The sequence below is a fragment of the Polyodon spathula genome, chromosome 15, assembly GCF_017654505.1.
Source record: "Polyodon spathula isolate WHYD16114869_AA chromosome 15, ASM1765450v1, whole genome shotgun sequence".
In the NCBI taxonomy this organism is placed as follows: Eukaryota; Metazoa; Chordata; class Actinopteri; order Acipenseriformes; family Polyodontidae; genus Polyodon; species Polyodon spathula.
Window position 1 is genome coordinate 13,778,315 of NC_054548.1, and position 19,112 is coordinate 13,797,426.

Sequence of the window (19,112 nt, forward strand, 5' to 3'; positions counted from 1 at the left end):
TGGGGAAAACTACACAGCGGATGCAATTCAATGTTAATGTAACATGCTGCAGGTTTCATTCGACTTTAGAAGCACATTTTTTTAACTGCTATAGGGTGATGCTAGACTTTGCCATAGCTGTACATGCTTTTTAAAAATACATTTTTTAAATAGAAACTTGTAAATTGTATTTTAACCACCTGTACAAACCATGTCACTGTAGTACCGAAACTTCTCTATTTAGATTGTGAGTTTCAGTTTCGATTAAACAAAATTAAATGAAAGTAAATTCCTTTGTTACAAACTACATACACTACTACAAAACCTATTTACTCATGTAAATAAAGATGTGGGACACTAAACAAATTCAAAAGAACAATCTTTAATGGCCTCTTTCAATGCATTCTCCAAAAATGAGGATGCAGTTAACAACAAAAAGGTAGAGTAGGGTTAATACAAAAATCTTAAAAGGTCAATTTTAAAAAAAGGAAAAAAAAAAAAGTTTTTTAAAATCAGACTTTGTCAGTGTCGGTTTACAGACTAGTTGGCTCGATATTTATTGCAACAAAGAAATGACCACACGTACGTTAAAGCAAGTATCACAAGTGGACAAGATGTGCCTTTATCCCAGTCTAAAAGAAGGTAGGTCCTGATAAATTCCAGTATGAAATGTCATGCATTCATTTCAAGAACCTCACGCTTGTATTTAACACTCCAGGGTGCCGTAAGCATAACATTTCCAGCGCTGTCACAGCGGGATGACTGTTGAGCATGTACTGCACTTTAGAATTCAAATAGTAACTTTTTTCGATTTTTGCTTTTTTAAAGGAACATTTTTACAGTGTGCTAGGTTTGTACAGTGCTCTAAGGCAAATCAAGGGATTTTATTTTCCATGCATGTTTCACAAAGGCTTAAAAAAAACTACTAAGACCTTACAGGCATACATAAATCATTAACATTTACACGTACCCTGGCGCAAGGTTTTAAAAATAAAATTGCCTTTCGTTTATTTAATGGTTTCACAATTATGGGGAAAACCAGGCTGCTACACAAAGCTGTGATCACCTGAGGAAACCCTTCAGGTTCTTAACTATATTTCCTCTTGTTGAAGCATTCCTTAACTTGACTGTAAAGCCCTGCAGTATGTACAGCACTGTAATGTGTATGCCATCAACAGCAGTGGACAATGATGCATCTTCATAGGCCATTTGTGTGGTTTTCACCCATATCATCTGTGCACCAAATATTTACATTACAGCATAAATAAAATTCGAGACAGTTACAGTGTCAATATTCCATTTTCTTTATTCTTGCTAAGGGGCGCAATGCTTTTAGTATATTTCTGTGCACAAAAACCTCACAAAGTGAAAGTTCACATCGCGACTAGCTCCAGAATTCAACGTCACACCATGGCCAAAACAAAAGTCGGCAAAACTGGGCGCAGAACTCTGTACAGTCAATATCTTTAAAAATAACACAAGGACAAAAATGTTCCTCTTAAATCAAATTCTATTTGTGAAATTCAGCAAAATAATTTCTATAAAATAAAACAGCAAAATATTTAAATATGGTGGGCTGTTTTCTTTAGCAGGAGTATTTGGTATTTTAGACAAATTCCAAAAAAATACACACATTCAAGATACCAATTAAATACAGTATTTACTGGAGTTTTCCTTTAAATCCTAAAGAAGGATGCTTAATTAGCATTCAAGATACCTCTAACATTTGCAATTTGACTAACCAGCAGTTATTTCATATAATTACAACCCTGCTTATTTTTTAAATTTTTTTTTATGGATGAAGAGTTCTAAGACAATGCCTGCTTTCAAGTAGGTCTGCATGAAACAAAACCCAAGCGAGTTGCTCCATTGTAGGAGGCACTCAAAACATCTCTGCTGACTGCAGCCTTCACTGGACTGCAGTAGACAGAAAGTGTTAAGAAGTTAATCTAAAGGTAAGCTCTATCAATGAAACTAAAACAAGCACACCGAATACAGTCTATTATGCTCCAGGCATCCTGGCATAGCACATTGTTGCATATATTTTTTTAAATTTAAGTCTTTAAAATTCCTATTACTGAAAACTATGTGTTTATTATCCCACCAACAGACTGCCAAGTATTACTGAGGAATATATGTGCAATTGAAAAGCCACTTATTCTTAAATTTTTGTTTTCCCAATTACAGCCATCAAGGTGTACAGAAAAGTCTCTTAAACTGTTAAATTAGGGCCTACAACTGCTGTCATGTATGATCATATATTTCCCATTGGCTACACTAATCTGGTGTGAAGCCATGCTAAATGTTACAGCATATTAACTAGCGCTTCAAAATGAATCAATTAATACCAGAATGAAATAAAGGCAATGGAAGAGATCTAGAACAATGTTACACATCACCACTTTTCCACATCAACCAAATATTATAAGGTTATACCAGCCAGTTAATAGCCCATGGTAAAATCAACTCTGGCAGCAGTCTCAACATAACATGGTTGACATGGTTAGGCTTTTTTTTTTTTTTTTTTTGTCTTTTCCTAAAAAGAACTGACCCAAGCTGCCATAAGGCAGACAACCTTCACTGCTGAGCACAGGTGATGAAGCAAAAGATTTTTTTTTTTCATTTTATTGTTTAGATCTGCAAGTCTCCTACAGCAACAGACAATTCTGCTGAGGAAATTTAACAGTCAAACATAAACATACTATATACACCTTTGCCATTTACACATTAGCATCAGACCTGTTTTCTTACAACACTATACACTTTCCACTGCAGGCGGGTTATATTTTGACAGCAACATTCTGCAGGGCAGGCAGTGAATAGACCCTCCACTCCAGGTTAAATAGAAAAAGTTTTATTCTGAATGAGAAAGACCTGGAGAATAGTTGAACTGTAAGGCCTGGTCGTGCTCTTAATTCAACTGTCTCGATGGAGCGAATCAGATGAGAAAGTGCAGTTTTTATTCTTTCGTCTGAACTGGCGAAACTTCTTCAGTGCCTTCCCAGTTTTCTTGTGCTCGTTGGCCTGGACGCTGAGGGTTGTTCATGTGCTGTGCTGCTGGGCCTGTGTATGGCTGACCATGTGTATGGTTATTCTGAAAAACAACAGGGTATACATGGATTTAAACAAAAAAACCTGGAAATGAAAAACAAAAACACCCCCGATGGCATACTACAAGTATTATAAATATGGGAAAGGAATCTGTAGAAATGGCCACAGGTTAACAATAAAGCAACTTCATTGAGAGAATCAAAACAAACACAACTGCAAATCAACTGTAAATAGCATGTGGTTTGTATCATAGATATGGTCATAGATTAAAACAATGTGAAAAGTGAAACACTTTTTTTTGTGTACTGGACAACATGGAACTTAAATGAAAAAAGTCATAGAATTCAGGACCCTAATAAGTGTACTGCATCTGTACTCCATAAACCTGAACAGTATTATGACCATGACTTGACAGCCATGTCAGAGTTAACACAATTAACATATTTAGCATACAGTATATGCATAACCCTACAAATATTCAGTCAATACCTAACAAAATTATTCAATGAGATATAATGTTTTTTTTTTTTTTTTTTTTTAAATCCACAGGTCAGGAAAGTATAAACTACAAAAGCTCAGATATGACCATGAATAAATCACAAGATTGTGTAATTTTCACAAGGTGCACCAGATTGTAATACCCAACCAAGGTTTCATGATATCAAGAAATCTCAAGAGACTTTGAATTAAGGTATCTTTACAAGGCTTTCACTCAACCCTGGAATCTAACTAATTTAAATAAAAAAAAATATAGTATGAGTTATGATCACAGTATTCCCATGCTCCAGAGGTTGAAATAGTTCTCAAAATTGCCCCTTACTGGTACTGATATAGAAGAAAATAACAGTTTGGAAAATGCATGCAATGCATGGGGCCGGCAGTTCACAAGAAAAGGAAAAAAAGCAGGTGAGGTAGCTCCAGGACTTGGATTCCATTCTGAGAAATGTGCATGGTGTTAAAACGCAAAGGTCTGAAAGTACTACTGTGCTCACTGCCAGCTAGAGTTGACTAAACTCTCAAAATTAGGAGACAAAAATAGTTCTTTAACTTGAGTAAAGCAAAAAAAAACATTCCTAATTCAAAAATTGCTAAGAGCAAATTGTTTTTCAAGATCAATAATACATTTTTATTCTGATTCAAATTTTTTTTTATGGCTCAAATCTAGAGGTGCATGGTATCAAAATCCCATCCTCCTTCCTGGCAGTTATTGTTAATTATAAAGCAAGCGACTATTAGGGATTTAGCACACTCATTGTGTAAACTGCACCATTGTTACGTCAAACAAATTCTGCTTAGGGAAAGGTGTATGCTACACAAATAAAGCATTAGTAAGCTTGAGCTTCGATGTGACAGCAGTAGAACAGGATGTGGGAAACAGGTAAGACTGAATCACCAACTGCTCTGCTGAGATCAGCAGCAAGGAAAGCAAGATGGATAGATAAGGGTGGGGAGGAAATGAAGTCTGCAATTAAATTCTAATGTGAATATTTAGTGTGGCTTAAACTTTGCCAGATATTTACAGCACACTTCTCTGGATGCTAAAACCCTGTTTTGCAACTTTCCCTGAGCACAATTTGGACCAATTGTGGAACACATGTCACGAATTTCACATGCTACTGAATCACACCTGTCACACATGACTCACATATGCAATTTTCAGGGCTCACATTCCCCACGGGAAGTCCCCTCCCCAAAAAACAGGTGGCAGCTGACACTGCAAATGAAACTTGTGCACCAACATTCTTATAACCCCTATGTGTACATCACTTTAATTTTCAACTGAATTTGATTGGTCCTGAAACAGAGAGCTACATTCGTTTGCCTCCACAAACAGAGAGAAGTTAAATGCAGAATCAGCTTTAATTAACAAGCAGGCAGCTGCACACAGGGCCAGAGAAGGTAGCCAGAACTGCATAGACAGATTCAACTACTAAATCCAAACTAATGTTATCCTTGGTAACTGCTTCTTCATGGGTTACACTGTATTCCCGCTAATAATTTGTAAAAATAAATAAATAAATAAAATTATTCTGACCTTTTAATATTGTGTCACTCATTGACTGTCCACAATAGCAATCTCAAAAACTGTGTGTGTATGTGTCTCTCTGTCTGTGTGGACAGGTTGCTTTAATTGACCAGTAATTTTGTTTCTGTCTTAATACTGTAAAGCTGTAAATATTTGGCAAATCACACCCATGAAACCTATTTTCCTCCAGAAATGTGAGATAGATGATGTCACACTTGTCATTACCTCAGGGAAGATGTGGATTTTATAAGAAAGTTTCTCTTGCTGATAAATGTTACATTGCCAAATCTGCACTGGATATATCGGCACAAGAGCTGCCAGAGTTCTGCAACTGAGAATTTTGTCAGCTGCCATTCTCAGTGAGTGCAGCTCAAAAGATACAGCCTCTGGCTGTATGATTGAACAAACTCTTTAAAGGGGTTGTGGTTGTTTGACTGAATGGAACAGGCAAACAAATGCAACAATGGTGAAAAAAATATAAAATAAAAATATATAAATAAATAAAAAATCGCCTTAACCCCAGGATATTATTGATTGGACTGAGAAAGCCTGGAATGAACTTAAACTGAAGAAAAGACATGAGCTTGTTAGGAAATATTTCCTCATTTGTTGTATTTCTAATGCTTTAGATGGTTTAATATGCAAGACACTTGAATCAGGTGAACTGTGCTTAGGAAAATTAAGACATGAAGTTCTTTGGATTTTCTGATGAGGACATTGCAGTATAAGTAGCACTGCTAGTCCAAATGTAAGTGACAGTTTCCTAGTGCTCTTAGATGCATTTTTTGTACTTGTTGGAGTGGGATTCCCCTGTATAGTTTTGCTAGTAGTCCTTAAATGTTTTAAGCTTTCTCTTCTAGATTTACTTGTCAGTAGCATATACATTAAATTAGCAATAAACCATATTATATATTCTTATTGGCATGGATAGTGATTGTATGTATGTTCACAATGATGTAGTAATCAGATTGTATTTTAGTGGTTTACTTTGGTTCATTTTAATTTTCTTCAAAAAACTACACACTTGTTGGTCATTTTTACTGAAGAACAATTAGAGGAAATACCTTAAACAGTGTTTTATCTTCAGATTTGAATTATTTGTAAAGTAATTTACAGTCAATATCAATTAGATGCTTTACTGACAAATAAAATCACAATTTGCTGTATTACACAGATAAACTTTACTAAAAAATAAACCAGTTCAATATACATTTAGCAAGCACAGTGGCTTAAATAAATAAATACATAAATAAATAAATAACAACAAGGACATGGCTGTCTTCATTACAGTCCTAAGACGTGAGCAGGGAATATTAGCATCCTTCTGTGGCTACACGCTTATCTGCCACAAATGGTGCTCCTATTAAAACTAGTACAAATATTGTAAATCCCCCCCCCTATCCCCTGGTTAAAGACAAAGCCAGTTGTTACCTGTTGAAATTGTGAGCCTGGTGAGTGAGGGTAGAGCGGGGCATCTTCTGGAGGGGAAGAATCATGGTCATCCGGGGCATCCTGATCATCAGGCTCCTGGAATAAGGAAATGTAAAACACTCAAGTAGCTTTCATGCTTTTTCCATCAGCAAAACAATACACTACACAATTCAAAAGCTTAGGAAAATGTAACTGTTAACATTTCAATATGACCCGCAAGCTGATATGAGATTAGTCGGATAAATATCTGATCAGTATGTAAATATGCAATTAAATGTGTCCTTGCACCATAAGTCAATTTAAAATATCAAGATATTATAATTATAATGCATGTCTATTAAGACTAGAATGAATTTAGAAGAAACCCAATGTCAAACCGAATTAATTTTGATCTTAAAACTAGGTAACAAATCCTTGTTAGTATAATACATTAATATTACACAATTTTTGTGCAAAACACCAAACTACTGCCAAAAACATGACACGTTTTCACTACAACCGTTTAGTCAGAACCAACACACTGCTCTTGCAAAGTAAAATTATACAAAGGCGCTTGCTAGATACTGTATATACAGGGCTATAATTTGACTTGTTAAAAGGACTACTAGGCAGGTAAACTGGAATATCATCCAGGGTCCCTAATGACACCTTACTGTTGTATCATCAACATGGGGATGGGTTATACAATTTCTAAAGGACTGGTATCACTCACTCCCCACTTATTAGCCATCAAAATGCAACTAAATATTAAAATCTAGTTCCCGAAGAATCTAAAGGCTTTTGAAAATGTTATTTCTTATTTTACAAGTCTATAAAAAATGTGATCAAATTAAGTATATAGTATAAAATATTTTTTTAAAAGATTGTTTTTTCTTGGTCATGTTATTTGTTTGTAATTTGTTACTGACGCAGTAACTTTGCCAAATTTAAAAAACAAAATAAAAAAACATATACACATTATATTCAAAACACAGGCTCTCTTGAGAAAGATATGTACATCATATCGAAACGTTAAGGACAGCTGGCTCTTTGAGCTAATTAATATATATATCTTAGAAGTAATTTAGAACTGTTTAATTCTACTTCTTGTGTATTCTATAATTACTGAAGGTATTAACCAACATCATTAAATTGAAAGTCATGCCTTAATTGCAGTCACCCTTTCCACGCTCCAATCAACACTGTAATAACAGCAGCAGTGACACATACCAAGTGAGGCCTTACATACCGGAGCTGGTGGGCCAGATTCATTTCAATAAGGAACAGTTTATCATCCAAACAATATTAGTATTTGTATTTGACTTGTACAGACTTCTGTTATTTTGTTTTAATTATCCAACACTGACTTTGCTAAAAAGTACAAGTTGAATAATACTTCATTAATAAATACCTCAAGACCAAATGTGTACGTTGTAAGGTTGACTTTCCCCAATTAGATATGTTCTTAATATATTACTCAAACATGCCATGGTACAGAACAAGCACCTTCAATTTCCTGCCCATTTCAGAGAAAGTCAACTCTTTAAATTCCAGCATCTAATATTATCCAGACCTCAACTAAAGTATTTAGTAACATACACCCCCCCCCCCCCCCCCCCCCCCCTCCTTGCTAAAATCTACAGTACATAAAAATGTAAGTGTGATGTGTACATACAGGTGCCTCCACCTTATCCTTTCAAGGCGGGTATGCACAGCCTATAGAGTAAATTAACCATAGAAACAACCACTTTAATAAGGTTTACGAATAGTTAACTTGTTTCTTTGATAAAACGTTCAAAACTTTCATTTGTTATCATCTGTTGAACTGGTATTTGTATAAATGACCGTTATTGCCAATGCAGTATTTTTTAAATTGGTCTTATTTAAAAAAAAAAAAAAAAAGATAGGCAAACAGGAAGAGATAATAGTTGCAAAGTACTTGGTAAACAAGCTTTCTTGCTAAAGGACAGACTGTTCAAGGTGTCAGAGGAGCAGACATTTCAACTGTAACTTGAAACCACCATTTTTGTATGTTGTAATTTATGGTGTCATGCAAGGCCACTAGGTAAACAGTTTGTTGTAAAGGTCCTGCAAAGACCACTAGGTATACAGTTTGTTGTAAAGGTCCTGCACAGCTCACAGACTCCCTTTACTTTGATTATTATAATTTTGTGACAAATGTTGTAACTAGGGCTGTCAAGTGATTCAAATTAAAATCGAGATTAATCTTGCCATTACAATTTTTAAATTTCCGTTAATCTTGGTTTTAATTGCATATTTAGTTGATACAACTACTGCATAGACCTCATTCAAGTTTGTTTTATTACTGATGTATTATTATTATTATTAAAGTTGTTCTTCTTTATTACCTATAAGGACACACATGGTCTTGGACCTTCTTATCTTTAACATCTGCTGACCCCATATGTCCCTGAGATCGGAAAATGCTAATCTTCTGATAGTCCCTAAAATGAGTTTGGATCTGTCTGAGCCAGGGCACTCAGTTATCATGCCCCTCGTCTTTGGAATTTGCTCCTGATTTCAAATTGTACCGTATATTTTCTTATGATTTTCTTTTAAAACATTTTTTTTTGTTTTTTTTTAATGCCAATGAAAAACAAGTAATTCTGTTTTGTTAATAAAATTGTCTAAATAAAACAAAGCATCCAATGAGTAACAGTTATATTCTCCTTAATTGTAAATACTACTACACTTTTAGTACTTTGCTCCACAATACAGATATATGACTAAGTTTCTATGCAGACGCCAGCTATGTGTACTATTAAAATGGTGCTGCAAGGAATGAATTAGGTTGTGCAATTAACGTGCATTAAAAAAAAAAAAATCTCCAAAGAAATTAACGTGTTAAATCTTAGACGTTAACTGGGATTAATTGACAGCCCTAGTTGTATCACCAGCCCTGGATCACCAAATCAGCCAAATTAAAAATAAATCTACAGCTTGGAATCTTCCCTCTAGAATACACTCAAAGTATAATTTTGCACTTATGTTGACTGACAAATGGTTAACCACAACTGCTAGTGACTGCATTGCCTGATTTACTTTAGGTATTCAATGTTGCTATTTAGCAAAACACCCTTATAATATAAACATAAAATAGTAAATGCAAACTAAACTATAGCCAAGGCTTGGAGTTTTCGATTTCTCTCGAAAAATTCTGTGCCAAAAATGATTTCAGTTCAATGAAGACTAGATGAAATATCAAAATATGGAAGTGTGACCTAGAGAAAAATACAAATAAATAAAAAAAAATCTGAACAAAAATTACAAATGTATCTTTACTACCCCATACCCTGCAAACATGAAATAAGTAGACTGCAATTCTGGCAAGGTAACTGCTGTTGGTACCCAAATCTTACAGTTTGCTGTTGCTGTCCTGTCACTTCCCCTGGCAATAGCTGGTGTGGAGAGGTCGATTTCCTTGCTGCGTCCTCTTCAGACACCACCTCGTGCTTCGTTAAGTGACACTATGTTGAAATAGCAGTTATCAAGTGTCAATAAACGATGCAAGTGGGTGCTACAGCGTTATACAATAATGTGAAACATTTTATTAAATGTCAATGCAACTCGCATACGCACACACACACACACTTGTCACATCTAAAATCAAACTAGGTTTACACAGCTGTTTCAACAATGTCTTTAAACTGTCTGCTAATGTGTGAAAACCAAGTGATAAATAATGCAAGTGATATGGAAGTCATCTGCTGACAAAATAGTGAAAGTGAGTCAAAAAGGAGTACTATTTTAGGTAATCATATTGGTTTCTGTTCAAGTTACTGTATAAACAAACTATTTTAAAATAAAGTTTGTTTCAAGTCATTATAAATGTGGTTTTAAATACATATAAAATTGACAAAAAAAAGATTTATTGAGCTCTAAATTTTATCTTTTAAAAGCCAACTTTTACTATAAACACACTTCGAAAACTCAAAGCCCTAACTATAGCAAATAAACTTAATAAAAATAATTACGCTCATTGTACAAATCACCAAGTACATTACAATTAAAGTCTCCAAAAAGTACCTTGCACCATCACACTTTGCACCATCACACTTTCGCCATAGTTATCCCTTTATTCTGCCTACTGCGTTTCACTCTTTTCCCTTACATGAATCCTGACTAACTGACCTGCGCAGAGCTCACTATTCATACCGAAAGAAAGATCCAGAGAAATGTATACATGTCTGCAGTGAAGAAAACAATTTAGCACCAATTTGGCTACAATTAAAAGTTCACTTAATTAAGAGCAACACAAAGTTCCCAACACCACAATGTTAGATGCCGTACGTTATCAGTTACCCAGGCAGAATTTAAGCTTGCATGTTTAACCGACACCTGCCTACTGGACATAGCTGCCGTGTTACAATCATTTATAATTTGAGTTGATTGTTGTTTAAATTAGATTTTATTGAAAGGACTAAAAGAAAGAACATGTATAAAATTCAAAGATCATCCACTTTGTGCGTGGAGCTGTTTCTGTATTATTTTCTGGTAGCTAGAGTCACGGCAGCTATTAAAGTACATGACTGACACAGGGATTGTGTCTGCTAGCTTGGTAAAGTCCCTTTATTACAACATTCACTCAAATTCTAAAAGGCACAGCATGCTGTTACTATATTACTTTCAAAAGCTAAGAATGTGAGACGAGCAAAGGTCCTTTATGTTACACCTTACAATTCCAACGGTCATACATGCAATCAATACCTACAGAACAGTTCAAACTTTACATGGCACTAAACGAACATACACTTTCAAAACAGGTTTATGAATAAAACAGAATAAAATAAAAATTAAAATGTTTCCAATAGCAGATGGAAAGGCAGATGTAGACTTTTCTAAAAGTAGGGTTGACATTTATTTGCTTTAAAGGGTTTTGAAAATGCTTAAAAAAAATCCACATTTATAATTTGTCTGCCAATTTATATGCATACCTACAAGGCAGTATCAGTTTCAGCCCAAAAAATAGTGTGTAAGATGTACCTCCTCTGGACAGAGCTCACAAGCTTTTGCTAGAGTCATCCTGGCACTGTGCGACCTTTCCAAGAAGTAGCCATTTGACGTTTCATTGCTCTGTACAGGTGGTGACCAGTTGTTGTAGGTGTACTGAGGATTTCCAGTATAAGGCCTACGTTCTAGTTCATCTCCAAGCCATTCAACTGCCCATGTCCACTTTCGCTTCAAATCGCCATTGCTCTACAAAACAGGAATTGTACAATTCAAAACACCGGCCTTCCTGAAGTCTGAAGCCAGGCCAGTATTCGCCAATGATACTCTCGTTAATGACAAATCTCTAAAACTGTCTCTTAATTAGAAAGCACTGTATATAACAATGTTAAATTTGCATCGCTATCTGATATAAAAAAAAAAATGTAAATCTGTATTACTGTCCAATATAAAAACATGTTTATATATATATATATATATATATATATATATATATATATATATATATATATATATATATATATATATATATATATATATATATATACACACACACACACACATATATATATATATATATATATATATATATATATATATATATATATATATATATATATATACATATATACACACACACACACACACACACACACACACACACACACACACACACATATTTACACACACATATATATACACACACATCTCTGCAGTTGTTTATTGTTCTTAGTAACTTCAGCACTGGATAAATGATTTTTGGTAAGTACAATAACATAAGCAACATATTGATTGTGTATGGAATAGTAAGAGTATAATCAAATACTTAAACGATATTTACATCCCTAACATTTAAAGCAATACATTAAAAGTAAGGACAATCACCTGTAGGATCTGATAAGCAACAGAACAATTGCTGAACAGAGCTACCATGCATTTTATACACTGGTATGCTCTCTTCTGATAGTGGTTTTTAGAACGCTGAATGGTGTCAAACAGTCCATCCCTGTCATCCGGAATACCCTTTAGTACATTGTGAATCCTGAAAAGAAATGACAATGATATTTCATGTTGTACTTAAGAATTTCCATTTACAAGGATGCTATAAAGCAATAATAAAAACAGTCCAAATCTAAAATAAAAAAAACCTGGATCTGACCAGAACATTTTAGGTACAACAAGCCCCCCCCCAAAACTATAAAAACGGCTATTAAAATAAAAAAAAAATACAAGTGGATTCCACAGTTCATTTTTTGACTATTTCTCTTAACATTTAATAATTGAAATTAGGTATTGTTTTGGATAGGATGTCCTAATTTCAACACTTGGCAATCCCCTTGATTTGCCATAACGTTTGGTCCTGCATTTAGTCATATTAGGGTCTCATTACACTTCTACAGTATTCAAACTAAGATGGTCACTGCTGTGGCTCCACTTACCTATGAGTCTGCCAGGAATCCTCTATTAACAATATCTGCAAAAGCAGATCCAGGTAAGGCCTGAGCTCGTATGTGTAGGAATATGCCACCTAGAAATTAAAGGGGTTTTCATTTATTAGGTCACATGTGAATTAACACAGAATTGTAACACAGAATACACATTGTGACTGCACAGATCTATTTTAAAAAGTGGCTGCTCGCTGATAAAACAATCATACAGAAGTCTGGGACTTGGCTTTAAAGGAGAGACTGATACAAAGTGTTTAATTTAACATTTATTCACTCAGACCAGTTTGGAATTACCACATCCCCCTTATACAAGTGCATGGTATTAGGAAGTTCAAAAAGCAAAATGGTCATAAAGCAGACAGCTAAACTAAACCTTTGTATAGGACAATGGTATTAAGTGGAGCACCACAAGCTTGTCATACCTGCCACAAAAGCTCACTCAGTACAGTGGATGAGAACTGTGGATTCTCCCAGCAGCTGAAGCGCAGGAGCTTAACGGTCTCTTCTGAATTGCTGCAGTCTTCAATGATCTTTTTTACGTAACTAGTGCGTACAAACATAATTTCTGCTACAAGCTGCTGCAGTGGCATGATGGGCTGAGACAGGTTAGGATCACCATAGGGGTTTGGAAGTGGTGGATTACCTAAAAAAAGAATGGTAACAGCTTTTAAAAAAAAAAAAAAAAAACACCAGGTCCACACTTAGCTACTACAGCATATCCTCTCCAAATAATACATGTACAATGGGTTTCTATTTTCACACACAGTTAATCTTACAAAGTTGAACTCCAAGCACCCCTCAATAAGAATCTTACTCATGCAGACATGAAATGCAATTACTTGCAAAGTAAGAAGCATGTCTGACATATCTGCAAAACTACTGCAGTGATTAGAGCTTAAAAGTGTTGGCCAGAATATCCTGGTTTCATATTCCAGCTCAGCTCCTGGTCTATTGTGCGACCCTGGAAGAGTCATAACTGCAGTACATTTCCACCGAGCTATGGAACAGGTTACATGCTAGACAAGCTTGTAAACAAAATCTATTTATATAGAGACAAAGTGTACCATAATTACAAAAAGGTGTCAATATAATATCTTCATATACCAGCTATGCTCAAGAACCAACCCAAATGACACACAACACTGGTCATATTCATAGCACTAAGCAAGTCAACTATTGTAATTACACAAAACCAGAATCTGATTGATTATTTCCAGGTAATAAAAACAAACCAGCAGATGAATTAAAACTTACCATTTATTGAAGACTGCATGCGCGATGATACATCGCAACAGCGCACTAGCTGTGACACTACTGTATACAATTTGCCCAGTTCAGCATACTGATATTTGATCGGAGGACCTGGTCCCTCATCCAGAGCTACAAGCATAAATGTTGCAGGGACACTCAATTTTAGCAACTGTGTCTTTTCAGCTACACCTGAAACAAAATCGAGAAGAGACATTTTTAGTAAATGCACCAAAAAAAAAAAAAAAAAAAAAAAACACCACAAACAATTTGACACTATTTAGTTGAATTTCATACCCAGGTTGGCATACATGACAAAGAGATTGAAGTACTGCTGCAGGTGACGGCCATGCTCAGAAACCTCCCTTCGAAGCAGGTTTAACACCGCTCTCAACAAGTGGTCACTTAGGCTCAAATTGTCACAGCCCTGAAAAAGGGGCAGAACAGTATGGACAGGTAAATTAAGACCACATATAGGCAAACAGATGGGCAAACAGGTGTTTTAATATAACCAAGCAAAAAAATGTGCAGTCCTTAAAGAAACAGAAGGTACAACTACAATTCAAGATTTCTTCTTAAGCGTCACAAAATGCTAAATGTATTTGGTTGGGTAGTGGTCCAACACTTTCTAGGTCTCTGTAGGTACTTCTGGATATGATCAGGGTTATACAATAGCCAAGAACCACACACATATACACCACATTAACAGAGCTAAAGAAGCTGATCGGGAGCACACATCTATTTCTACCTCTATATATAAACCCAGAACTACCACATAAAACATACAGGTAACGATATTGTAAAACTAAAATATGCTTTTACTGCTCTCTGCTTATTTTTTCCTAACCTGGCTGGAGGGTCCTGGTGAGGCAAACGGTGAAGGGCAAGGTCCATCTTGCAAAGAGAAATGTGCAATAAATACTATGAGCTTAGCAAATGCACCCCTCACTTCTGCACTGGGGCACTCAAGAAGGTACTCCGAGAAGCGGTTTGGGTAAGCAAAGAGGACATTATGTGCAAACCAGTAGCGTACATTCTTGCTGTGACGGAGCAGGATGCACAATGCATCATACCTGAAATATACAAGAGAAGAAAAGATTAGTGAAATCAGTCACTCAACATTAGAAGCACAAAACACGTGCAAATTTGAAACTAACTAGTGATGCAAAAATGTAAAACCTTACCAATCACTGGCAGGGCCACGGACTAATTTCTTGGTGTGAAATCCTGTGCTAAACAGAAATCTAGCAGCAAGTTGAATACTAATCATAGCTATTTCTTCTGCTTCAGGCAAAAGATGATCTTGTCCTAAATAAAATCAGAAAAAAAAACACATGCATTAAAGTTACTGCATAGATTTAAAAGTTAACAATGCATCAATGAAAAACGTAAGATTAAATAAAATGCTATCTGGTTCCTGTTGTACACTGCGATTGAAGGGCATTTTAAAAACAGAATGGTAAACTCCAGTATATGATATTCAAACGAGAACCGCAGCAGTTATACAGCAGTTAACCGCCGCAATCAGTCATTATTATATTAAACATCTGCAGCGGTACGTAACAAGTTGTAATGCACACAACACAGAGATTAGTATAATAAATAACACAATAAAATGTGAATATATACAGACAGAAGCAACAAGCACTTAATCTGAACAAGGCTCTCTGATCAGGTCAGTGTTGAAAGGAAAAATGGCGTTGAGATCTGTGAGTGCAGTCGGGTGCCCCTCGGGGGCGGGGCTACAACTGCCATAGGCTCAAAGAGAAGCGTTCGTATACAAGTTTCAGGATTCGGGTCTTTAGGAGGTAAATACCCATTTGGTAATAATTACATTTCGTACTTGATAGAGAACAGAAGGCGGGTAAACCAATCTAATATATGTATTTAAGCCCATTTTTACATTATTTTTCAGTAGAAGACAGAAAATATTAATTAGTTATCATAGGGCCATCTTTCTGTAAATTTAAACCACCATTGCAGTGTTTATGGGCATGTGAGCCAGCAATAAGCAAAAATCAAGATTTTATCCCCTGAACACGGTCCCTACTTTCCCCAAGTTTCGTTTATTGCTTACTCCCCACATCCATACTGTTCAATTTTTAAATATAATAAAAGAAAACACAAAAATGTTTTTGATAAATCACATTTGTTAGTAAAATAAGTTAAATACTAAAAGAAAGTAATGTTACAAAAAAGCATTTCAAGTTAACTATTTGGGTACAAACCTGGTGGTGGGTTTAGATAGACACTGTTACAGGTCAGAAGTTTCTTTATAAACTGGAAATATTCCAGGCTGTACTGCATACGGTTGTGCATGAACTGCACATTCTGCTTCCGTACACTTTGCTCAATGACAGCAGGCATCTTTATCTGGTGCGGTTTTGTGGTAATTGCCAGCTCAGAAATGTACTTGACAAGTTCACTGTCTTTCTCCAATGTGTCCATACGTTCATAAAAAAGTATGTAGGCATTCCACCACCTTTTCTGGCGCCTGTAAGACATGCGCTTCATCATGTGATCGAAAACCTCCCCCATGTACTCTCCCCCAAAGCACTGGTTTTTCATCTCTTCGTCATCGTCCATTTTGCATTCTGTCACGTCTCCATCATCAAACTTATACCACCTGTTTTTCTCCCCGTCTCCACCATTTCTCTGAATGATGTAGGAGTAGTAGTGTCCACCGCTGGCCTGACCGCTGTGCACAAGAACACCAACCAGCCTGTATTTAGTGCTCCCCGGCTGCTCATTCTCTGTGGGTTCATTTTGAATGACCTGGTTTTCAGGATTCACATCATCCCCCTCCAGCTTAGCCACACCTGCCACAGTGTAAGGCTCCATGTCCAGCTCTCGTGGAAATTCAAAGTAATCATTGAATTTGATTGCACATTCCCTTTCCCAGTCATAGTCAAAACGCTTTAGCTGGATAGCAAGAACCGGAGGTAACTTCTTAATGAGCAAACGTTTCACTGTGTCCACCTGCAAGACAGAAAATGATTACAGCATTATAAAAAAAATATATATCGCAGGCAGGGGATTCCAGTATTTAAGAAATCTTCAATATTGAACACTGTGGCTCAGACAAACTAAATGGACATTTCATTCAAATAAAACCAACCTTTCTGTACCAAATGTTATTCCCTTTCAATGCATACAAGAAACTGTAAAGGCTATTCACCTTTTTGTTGCACTTTTCACAGTGATAGGCATTGGCACCCTCCAGTAAGTCTCCTTTGACATACTGCTCCATTGAATCCAGGAGGTTTTGATGGTTTCTAATATCTACATTCAATGTTGTAAATGACTCCTCACATTCATACCTACAAGAAATGTATCATTTTGAACAAAGAACTTTGAGAATACACACAGTAACTAATTATTTTTCTCTTAAACAAGACCAAGAATTTTCTGACAATACCAAAAATTAAAAATGTTATTTAAAATGATACAAATAACAAAGGCAACATAACCGAAAATACAACATATGAAATAAGCAGAAAAGCTGTATACCTCCCATTTGAAAACTTCATTAGGGTCTCACCCTAATGTCATTTCAGTTTTGGAACTTCCCCTACTATATAGAAAAATCATCTCCAAGTGTAATAGCAGCAAATCCCACTGATAAGCCTCATTTTATCGAAACATTCAGGTTATGACAAAAAAAACAAAAAACAGGATTTCAACTCTGTTTAACTTTTGTTCTGTTGATTGTTGCATGCAACATGTAAAGAGTACAACAGTACATACCTGTGAGGACAACCCTGACATATCTTCTGATCAGCGAACGAACCCCCAAGAACTTTGCTTAGCATAGCTGGATGGCCAAGAGCTTTCAAAGCTTCATCTAAACTGTCCACCAAAGAGTTAAAGAATTCCAATGCATCATGCTGCTCCCTCAGATTCACTGGTTCACCCCACAACCTATATTAAAAAAAAAAACAAAAAAAAAAACACACAAATTAACTTTTACCATCAAGTACTACTGTTGACTATAAAATGTAGCATATTTATGGTTTTAAAGTCCACATTTATTTTTTAAGAACATAACGATATGCAGGATGTGCAACTGAAAACAACTCCTATTTGAATCAAAAGGCAGAAACGCCAATTCCCTCAAACCAAGTTTAACCAAGAGCCAATTGAAAATGAGATATAATGCTTCAGATAAGGTCTTGTCATGGCAACATTTATTATTGGGAAAATAGATTTACCTAAACTGTTTCCAGAACCCCCTGGGCACATAGTACTGCAACCTAGAGGCGGCCAAGTGCCCAAAAATAACCTGCAGGTGCCGCAGAACCCCAATATTGTACTCCTTTCGATCTTCAGTTTTACTTAATGAAGGTTTATCTTCATACTGATGGTGGTAACTAAAAACCTCCTCCCGAGGATCAACATTGGTCTGCAAACAAAATATTACATTATGGTTAAAACATTTATGGATGATAGTTCGTAACAAATAATAAATGCATCATGCCCTCAGATCCAAGCTATGCCAACATGGCATGTATGCTTGGATATAGCTAATGTATCAATCACTAGGTCGTGAGCAAGGATGAAAATCTTCATTGGGCAAAGTATTCAAGAAAAAAAAATTCAGTTATATATTGACATGCATTTGAAAACTGAAAGAGATCTAAGTACTTCATTGTCCTGCTTTTCATCACCAGACATGTCATCATCAACATCACTGCCTGTGCCTTCAATAGCCAGGATGCCATTTCTAATAGGTGGAATCATGTACAGCTGCTGAATGACCGAGTTCATGTAGCACGTGGCTCCAGCATTCTTCAAGCCCACAAACCCTTTTGAAGGCCGAGGCCCAACAGGTGGCAGGTATTCCCATTCTGTAAGTGCTTCACAACCTATTGAAGATAAAAGGGAAAATTACTATTAGGCATGAAACAAAGGAGGAGGAGAGATATTAAGCCTTCAAAAGCCCCAATGCTAATGACATTGCTGTAAACAGTAAAATCTAGGAG

The 19,112-nt window shown here is 35.9% G+C and overlaps 1 protein-coding gene across 7 annotated transcripts in view; it reads right to left on the reverse strand.

Moving 5' to 3' along the window:
* Positions 1-345: 345 nt before the first annotated feature.
* LOC121327841 (probable ubiquitin carboxyl-terminal hydrolase FAF-X) overlaps positions 346-19,112 on the reverse strand; it is a 70,809-nt gene continuing 52,042 nt past the window's right edge. For 4 of the 7 annotated variants that reach the window (XM_041272094.1, XM_041272093.1, XM_041272092.1 and 1 more), the window contains exons 31-46: positions 18,775-18,995; positions 18,342-18,532; positions 17,878-18,051; positions 17,309-17,450; positions 16,359-17,109; positions 15,315-15,438; positions 14,978-15,203; positions 14,428-14,557; positions 14,137-14,322; positions 13,305-13,525; positions 12,874-12,962; positions 12,320-12,476; positions 11,471-11,683; positions 9,847-9,954; positions 6,488-6,583; positions 346-3,073 (exon numbers count right to left, since the gene is read on the reverse strand). In XM_041272094.1, coding sequence (XP_041128028.1) covers positions 2,939-3,073; positions 6,488-6,583; positions 9,847-9,954; positions 11,471-11,683; positions 12,320-12,476; positions 12,874-12,962; positions 13,305-13,525; positions 14,137-14,322; positions 14,428-14,557; positions 14,978-15,203; positions 15,315-15,438; positions 16,359-17,109; positions 17,309-17,450; positions 17,878-18,051; positions 18,342-18,532; positions 18,775-18,995 — 3,164 coding nt within the window. In that variant the 3' untranslated portion in view covers positions 346-2,938. The remainder of the gene's footprint in view (positions 3,074-6,487; positions 6,584-9,846; positions 9,955-11,470; positions 11,684-12,319; positions 12,477-12,873; positions 12,963-13,304; positions 13,526-14,136; positions 14,323-14,427; positions 14,558-14,977; positions 15,204-15,314; positions 15,439-16,358; positions 17,110-17,308; positions 17,451-17,877; positions 18,052-18,341; positions 18,533-18,774; positions 18,996-19,112) is intronic. The other 3 variants (XM_041272097.1, XM_041272096.1, XM_041272095.1) reach the window with 1 other exon arrangement.